This window comes from Phytophthora infestans, genomic scaffold (genome assembly GCF_000142945.1).
Source record: "Phytophthora infestans T30-4 supercont1.103 genomic scaffold, whole genome shotgun sequence".
NCBI classification, from domain to species: domain Eukaryota; phylum Oomycota; class Peronosporomycetes; order Peronosporales; family Peronosporaceae; genus Phytophthora; species Phytophthora infestans.
In genome coordinates, this window is record NW_003303656.1 from 268,641 (window position 1) to 276,780 (window position 8,140).

An 8,140-nucleotide genomic window follows, 5' to 3' on the forward strand; every position below is an offset into this window, starting at 1 on the left:
GTGACCAAGTTTTATTAAACGCTAAAAACCTACCTACTCATGCAGTGTCTGCAGTCTTCACGACGAAGTTAAGACCTCGGTTCATAGGACCGTTCAAGGTCGTGGCCAGGGAGGGCCTAGCGTATACCGTATTTGAGATCTCCTACTTCAGACCCAATATTTTTGAAGTTGTATTGTTGCAAAATACACAAGATCTGTACATGTACCGACGCATCTCTATCACGTATTATTTAAACAAAACAATTTAGTTATCAAGTTATTCTTCGGGAACTACGAAGTTATCTGTCGTGACGCGTATCCACAGCATGGCGCACTACGGGCACTTCTTCCAGCAACCGTCGTAGCAGCTCCCAATCAGGTTCCCTCCACAACCGAAAGCTTGTAGGCGTATGAAATGGCAACGCGCTTGAACTTCTTGGGAGGCTTGCCAGTGCCAGAAATACGGGTTCTTTCTTTCCGTTGGCCGTGAGGGGAGTGCGCGCCATTGCGAATTTCTGGGTGGATAGTTACAGTTTAGCACGTTTTTTGTACTCTGAATTAGGAGATCTAGACTTGTGCGCTGTTCCATTCTCGATATGTGATTGGTTGGAGGGCAGTCTGAATTAGGAGATCACTCTGAAGTAGGAGATCTCAAATACGGTACGCTCAACCTTCCGAAGAAGATGCGCATGCATCCGGTCTTCTATGTTGGCTTGGTTAAGCCATACCAAGACCCTGCTCAAGTGAGCGCGGAGGCGTTGGCATTAAACGGTGGCTGGGCCACGGACAGCTGCAGGGCAGCAGGTGGTAGAGCCACGGGAGGCTGAACGACAGCAAGTGGTGGATCCACAGATGGCTGATCAACAGCATGTGGCAGAGCCACAGGTCGCGGAGCGAAGTGCTCGAGATGCAGGAGCAAGGCAAGCTGAACGTTCAGCCGAGCGACTGGACGCTCAAGGTCCGAGACCTGGTTGTGAGTCAACAGTGGTGGCTCTAACCTATCCACAAGGTGGATCATCTCTTCGAGATCGACCGATGGGCGGTGAACGTGAACGTTCGCGTCGTGGACGCCGGCGTCGTATGGACGCAGACGCCGTTCCGGCAAGTGCTGACTCTCCCCGCGAGAGCCCAGCTGAGGCAAGGCCTCCTCCTGCTCTGCTCGATGAGCATGGTGAGCTCCACTTTCACGTGGAACGCCTTGTGGCGTGGCGTAGACGCCAGGGTCGTACCCGGTACTTAGTGAAGTGGAGGGGTTACCCTCACTCACAGAACTCATGGGAGTTTGAGGTTATCCTACGGAAAGATTGCCCTGACGTCGTTGACGCTTACGACCGGGCACATCATGTGCCGAAGCGCCACCATGGCGTGCGACAGCGTCGCCAGGCGCTGGGCGCCTCCCACTAGAGTGGGGGGCGATCAGGTCAGTAGTTGAGCTCAGGCTCTGACCAGTGGCTGCAGCAGCCAGCTCGTACGTATGAGCGGTGCTCGCAGCGGGAGCAGGAGGTGGAGAGACCTCGTAGTGTTAGGGACATGGTCCCGAAGGAAGCAGGTGCTTCGTGTTGTGCTGAACAAGGCTCAGGCACAAGCGTCTCGATAGACGCATAGTTGTTTTGAAACAACTTGCTCGATGAGCATGATCCAAATGTGGATGCGCTGTAACAGCGAAAGTGGTGTCCCGGACGGGGATCGAACCACTGGCCTTTGGCTTGACAGGCCGGAGCTCTACCATTGAGCTATAAGGGCGATGCCCGTACGTCAGTCCGAGAACGGACTACTCATGGTATGAGAGGGCTGCGCCCGGGTGGATTTGAACCACCGACCTGTGGCTTCCAAAGCCAGCGCTCGACCACTGAGCTGAAAGGGCGTTGCTCTTAAGCTTGTCCTTTCAAGGACAGTAGTTCATGGAACGAGAGGGCTGTGCCCTGGTGGGTTCGAACCACCGACCTGTGGCTTCCAAAGCCAAAGCTCGACCACTGAGCTAAAAGGGGATTGCCCTTAAGCTTGTTCAAGCGTGGACAATCGCTCATGTAACGAGAGGGCTGTGCCCTGGTGGGTTCGAACCACCGACCTGTGGCTCTCAAAGCCAACGCTCAACCATTGAGCTAAAAGGGTGTTGCCCTTAAGCTTGTCCAAGCGTGAACAATCGTTCATGGAACGAGAGGGCTGTGCCCTGGTGGGTTCGAGCCACCGACCTATCGCTTGTGAAGCGAGTGTTCAACCGCTGAGCTGCTGTTGACGACTCGAATGAGTCAAGAGCATTGCTCTAAGTGGTTTGCAACTCTTGGAGTAGGCGCGGAGCGCGAGCGTAGGTCTGAGACCGCTTGAGAGCAAGATGCGCGCTGCGCTTGAAACATTGGGCCGTGGGCCGACGACGAGAAGTTGGGCATCAACGATGCGTAGGCGTTTGTGAGCTCACGGAGCTGTACAACGCTGGGGTGAGGTGTAGTAACCTCCGCCGTCTTAACAAGACGTGACCTCGCTGAGGAAAGTTTCGAGAACGGAATGTTCTCATCTTAGTGGGGGAGAGTGTAACGGGGTTACATAGTGTGGAACACACAGGGGTACGAAGTACCCGGAGAGTTAACAAACTCTCAGTACATAAGCTGGAGAGTTAACAAGGTCTCTCAGTACGTTGGCCGAAAGCCATACGTTATGCATTTGATTAGGTTTAACTATGCTAGATAGTTAAACAGATACATTTACCCCTAGGCGGCTTGGCCGCAATAATAGTAAATAAAACACTTCTGGTTTTGAAGCATAAAAGTTAAGGTGTTAACTTTGAGCCCTGGTCTTGGGCTGTAAGTGTCCTTTGGATAAAGGAACTTAGTATTGGTGACTCTTTGAGTCGAACGTCTTCCTCTGACGCTAGAGCTACGGCAGCCCCGCTGCCGACAGGCTTATTGAACACATAAGTGTTAGCGAGATTCGGATAGAAGTAGCGAGTGTCATCAGGATCAGTCTTGCTCACAAGTTCGTACCCGAGAGCAACATTTACCTTGAACGCACTTGCCTGAGTCGAAAGAAAAAATTCTCAAGCTTATCGTAGAAATCAGTAGCCTCAATACCCTCATATAGGTGTGATTCCATGTGATAAACCTTGTAAAAACGGTACTTAGGATCAGCCTTGTAGTCAGGCGACAAGTGTTTCTCAAGGGTTTCAGTCGAAACATTGTACTGCTTAGCTACCAATTTCTGGTTGATTGGGCGCGAAACGTTGCTTACATAAACCATCTTACCCGTTCTACCACGCACCTTAACACGGTAGCTACTACCCCATTTGATAGCTTGAATATTTAATCTCTTTAATCCTTCGAGCTCGTATGCAAACATGTTGCCTATATATGCTTGGCTATATTCTTCTTCGTAGATATGACTTTATAATATTTTGATCATGTATCAGGATCGACTTTATATCTTAGTCATTACAAAAGATTCTGAAATTAATCAATTCAAATATTTGGGTTATACCTTTTTGGAGGTTTTAAGCCATTGTCATTGACTATATTGGGATTGACTTTTTATTTGAGAAAAAAATAATTAATTAAGTTCGGTTTCGTTGTTAGGTTCATCAATAAGTTCGGTTTTGGATCTGCTCTCTGTTCTTATCGTCGTAGCTCTTTTGATACGACAGTCGAGTTTCACGTGTGCGCTGATAGTAGCGCTTCTGCGCAGCCTTAATACGCTCTTTGTTAGCGAGGTATTGCTGAGGTGAGTACGCCATTTTTTGTATATTACTAACTTTATATTTATCAGTAATTAAACAAATATTACTTGATTCAATCCTGGAGGTGTGGCGCGCGCTCTGTTGATCTCTCATTCTTTAGTTTCACCGGTAGCTTGACGGATTTCTCTAGATGCTCTTAAGTGCTATCGTTGAGTGGACGATCAGAGATACATTTCGATGCCATGATTAAGCAGATGAGTGCATGTAAGAAGATCTCAATTAGAAAATAAGCAAAAGGATTGCATATGGAAGATATATATTGCAGCATCGCGTAAATTTTCCCCACAATTTCTTTCAATCCTTCAAACGACGGTATGGTATTCGCTTGAGGAAGAACAGTCTCATGCTCTCTGACCTTCTCGTCGCCACTGATCAAGAACTTCCACTCGAGAAAATTCGTCACAATGCCATACGTCAAAGTAAGATCTTCGACATCACAAGAGCTTCGAGCCCCGTCACATTCTGAACCATTCCTTGCAGCATATCTTCACGCTTTGCTTGGACAAGTGAAATTCTCTTGGTGCCACGCTTGAGCACGAACTCGAATCGACCTTTCAGGAGCACGTTCTTCCCAACCACGTCTTCTTCGACTAATATGCGGACGTTCTTAAGCAGACGACTGACTGTCTCAAGGATCGGGGCGATAAAAACAATCTCTTGGCTTCTTTCCCATTCGAAATTTTTCCATAGAGTTCCCGCAAGTCACGAATACGAGCGAGGGGTAGCTCGATGTCAGCATCAGGTATATCGCTTGGTTGAAGGTCGAAAGAATCGTCGAAGTTGTAAATAGGTTTGATATCTTCCCAACAAAGACTCGACTAGCCCACAGTCTTGTCGACATCGTGATTTTTCCGCTTTTTGCTTGTTTTCTTGGTGTCTTCACTCGTGGTCTTCTGGTTCGCCTCTTGATTCTTCTGACGAATCATTGCATTGATCCAGGGTTCTGGACTGGGGATAAATTGGTCGGGAAAAAACCGTTTATACCACCCACCCACCCCGAGAGTTTGCAGGAAGGGTTTATTGAGGATTATTAAAAAAAACCATCCACCCATCAGTCATTCACCCGCCCACTATCCCTCTCCTCTATCAATCCAGATTTATCAATCTCTAGTCCATCCATCAAATAGCATATCGCCTCGAGCTCCAGAACTTGGTCGAGGTCCAATCAGGTATCACTCTTAAATTTCCTTGCTTCAGCACAGGCCGAAGAACTGTGAACGATCGCATCAAAACCCCGACGTACTTTTGTACAGTGCACTGCAGTCGTTGATTGGGCGCTTAGTATGGTATAGGGGGCGTAAAGCCACGGCATTCTGCAATGGTCAATCCGCAAACACTGTTTGCATCGATAGACCTGCACATCCCACCCTGCTGTGCAGAGCAAAATCACTACTGTGAAGTTTGTGAATTAAGAGTGTCAACTTTGGTAATTTCATATATTAGAAGTTTGTAAGGATTTAGAAAACAAATATTTTAGTAGCTACATTCTATTAATAGATTTAGCAATATACAAAATCGTCGCTCTGGTTGCACATCCACATGGCTCCAGGCTGCGTCTGCTTTCCGACCGGGGCGAACAGTCAGATCCCTCTGCTCTATGACGACAGGAGGTTCCCCGAGCTAGCTGGAATCGCGCCGGTCCGTAGCGACATGCTGCGTAGGCTAGGCTTCAGAGGTCTTGAGGAGAGGGGAGAGTTTTGGAGAATGAGAGTCCGCAAAGAAGTCGAAAATTACTGCTGCGTGCAAAACAGAATGATTGGCTTGCCCAACCATTCTGTTCGCCCAATTCATGGAGTAATTGCATCCAATTAAAAGAATTGGTGAAGGGATAGGTGCTAAAAATCCAATTATAACACCCACCCATGCTATTTAATAAATACCCCTGATATTTCAAGGTTTTGGGGTTTTCCAGAACCCTGCATTGATCGCAGCCCATCGTTTGAGACGTTCGGGGTGCCGGTGTATTGTAGTTGGTGGCAAAGAGGGTGCCACGCCGATTGCCATGGCTGCGGAGCGGTCGTTTTTACCTTTCGGAGCCACCACCAGCACGTGAATTTGCTCACTGGATGGAAGCTCCATGTTGTTCTTCGTGTAAAACCACGTTGTTAAGGTCTTTGAGCCCAGAATCGGTTCTCCGGCCGTCAGCGCATGGATGTAGTCATCAGATTCTCCTTCCACCAGCTTCAGAGCAGCCCGATGTTCGTCTGGGAGCCATTTAAAACTTTCCTCCTTCATCTCCTCCGCAGAAGGGCGGTAAACAGGGACGACCTCTTTGCCGCTCTCATCTTCGACGGGCTGCTTCGCCAGGAAGAGCTGCAGGTCCTTGGCGTCGCCCGTGATAGTCGTTGCATTCTTCGCATTGATCGCATTCTTCAAGTCTCCCACCAGCTGGCTCGCGTCGATGTCCACAGGGAAAGCGCTTCCAGCCACACCAACGATCGCACAAACAAGTTTCACCATCTTTCCTCGAGACGGCAGGTTCTGGAATGAGGAAGAAGGGAGGGAGAATCTCTGGCGTACTTAAGCGGGAAAGAAGGGTGTGACATAGATTTTCAACCAATGATGGGACGCCACGTCGCGCTGGTCCGAATTAATCCTTGAGGTATAAATCTGCCAGCGTATTGCTTTTATCAATGAGAGTGACTATATTGACCGACTGAGTTAACCTTCCCCTAAGGGAAAATGCCAATTAAGGGCCGTTCAAAGCAACCTTTTCTTGTTTTGACTGTATCTTTTATTCTAGAAAAAAATAAAATATGGCCTTGGCACCAAGCAAAAGCTTACACAATTGTATATTTCCCTGGTTATTAAATTGTTTTACATCAGCTATGGTGCGTTCAGTAAGGACAAATTAAAACAGTGCATAAAATGTGACGGCCGTGCCAATTAAGGGCCGCTTGTTTTCACTATGGGTTGCTAAGTAATCTCTTATATGATACCTTAGTAGTGGCCAATGAAAATAGATAAGCCTGAAATTCCGAATTGCCTATTGGCTAACCGAATCCGGCCCTTAACTGGCCACCGGCCCCTAATTGGCAATTTACCTTACAAATTTTTGACGCGCTCCCATCCGTACGATGTATACAGTGTGTACCATGTATACCATTCAGCCTGACAGCCACTAAATTTCGAACAGCGTAACGATCGTAAGGCTGCAGGAGGGGGAAATGGATCTCCGCGTCCGAGCCGTCCAGAAGAGGCCGCTAACTGGGGCTGTCGCGCGCGAGATCGACAGAGCCGACAGCAGCGATTCTGAGCCGCCCCGAGAAGACTCCCAGGACGACGTCTGGCTCCCCAACACCCGCTGCGAGCGGTGCTGGTTCGGGTGATGTAGAGTCTTCCGAGGCTTTCAGTGTGTCGGATGTAACCGATTTAACCAGCAGCACTAGCGAGGGTGGTCCCCCCCACACGCGTGGTGGCATTACCACCCAACACGGTGGAGTTCGCCTCGTGGGAGGCCTTCGACGAGTACCTGGCTGCGTATGAAGCCCAAACGTTTCAAGTATGCAAGATTCATTCAAGATTTAATGAACGGATGTCTGACCCCGCTGTCCCACTAATTTTGTGCTATCTGTCTTGTAGATATTCAGGGCGCGCTCTAATACCAGCGTGGCAGAGCGCAATGCCAGGATTGACAAGTCACAGTCAAAAGCAGCTAAAATACCAGCATCGTGGGAACAGTATTCGAGGACGTTCGTTTGTACGCACTCAGGGAAGTACAAGTCTGTAGCTACGAAGCGGCCACACCAAGAGACTCGAGCACAGGGCTGCAAGGCGCAGGTACATATATGTCGGCCTGGTCGGGACTGGTCGGGTCCAGTCGGGGTCAATCGGGTAGTTTACTGACTGACAGTGGTTATAAATGCTCTACAGATTAATGTCTGCGTCCAGGTAGTTGATACAAAGAATACGACGTTTGCTGTGCGGATCACTCGTTGCCGACTAGAGCACAATCATCGTCTGACAAGCCTGGCTTTCTCTTCACATCCATCGAAACGCATTATCCTCGACGAGTCAACGCTAACTACAGTTGATCGACTTCGAAAAAAAGGTGTCAAGAAGTCTGGTATCATCAGCCACCTAATGAAGCACACCGACAGTAACCCCACCCCAAAAGATGTGCAAAACCTCGTCCAGAAATTAAAGGCTCGCGAACAACGCGATGGGCCTTCAAGCACTGACAAGCGGCTTAAGAAGTGGATGAAGCAATTCGGTAATGTGCCAGGGAACGTTGGTCGGGTTTTCTTGGACGACGTTGGTGGCAAGGTAGAGTGAATGCTTTTATCAGGTCTAATGTCAATTCATGAAGTTAACATTTGTTGTTTTGTGTGCTATTGAATACGCAGAAAGTTGCGACTTGCATCACATTGCAAACAAAGCACATGCGAACACTATTCGACCAATTTCCTGAAGTTCTGATGATTGACGCAACCCACG

The 8,140-nt window shown here is 48.6% G+C and overlaps 1 protein-coding gene across 1 annotated transcript; it reads right to left on the minus strand.

The window, feature by feature from the left end:
* Window positions 1-5,593: 5,593 nt before the first annotated feature.
* Window positions 5,594-6,163, minus strand: PITG_19377 (Crinkler (CRN) family protein; the record flags this gene model as incomplete). Its single annotated transcript, XM_002896128.1, has 1 exon — window positions 5,594-6,163. One exon carries the CDS (start codon window positions 6,161-6,163, stop codon window positions 5,594-5,596), a length of 570 nt encoding a protein of 189 aa, XP_002896174.1.
* Window positions 6,164-8,140: the final 1,977 nt, after the last annotated feature.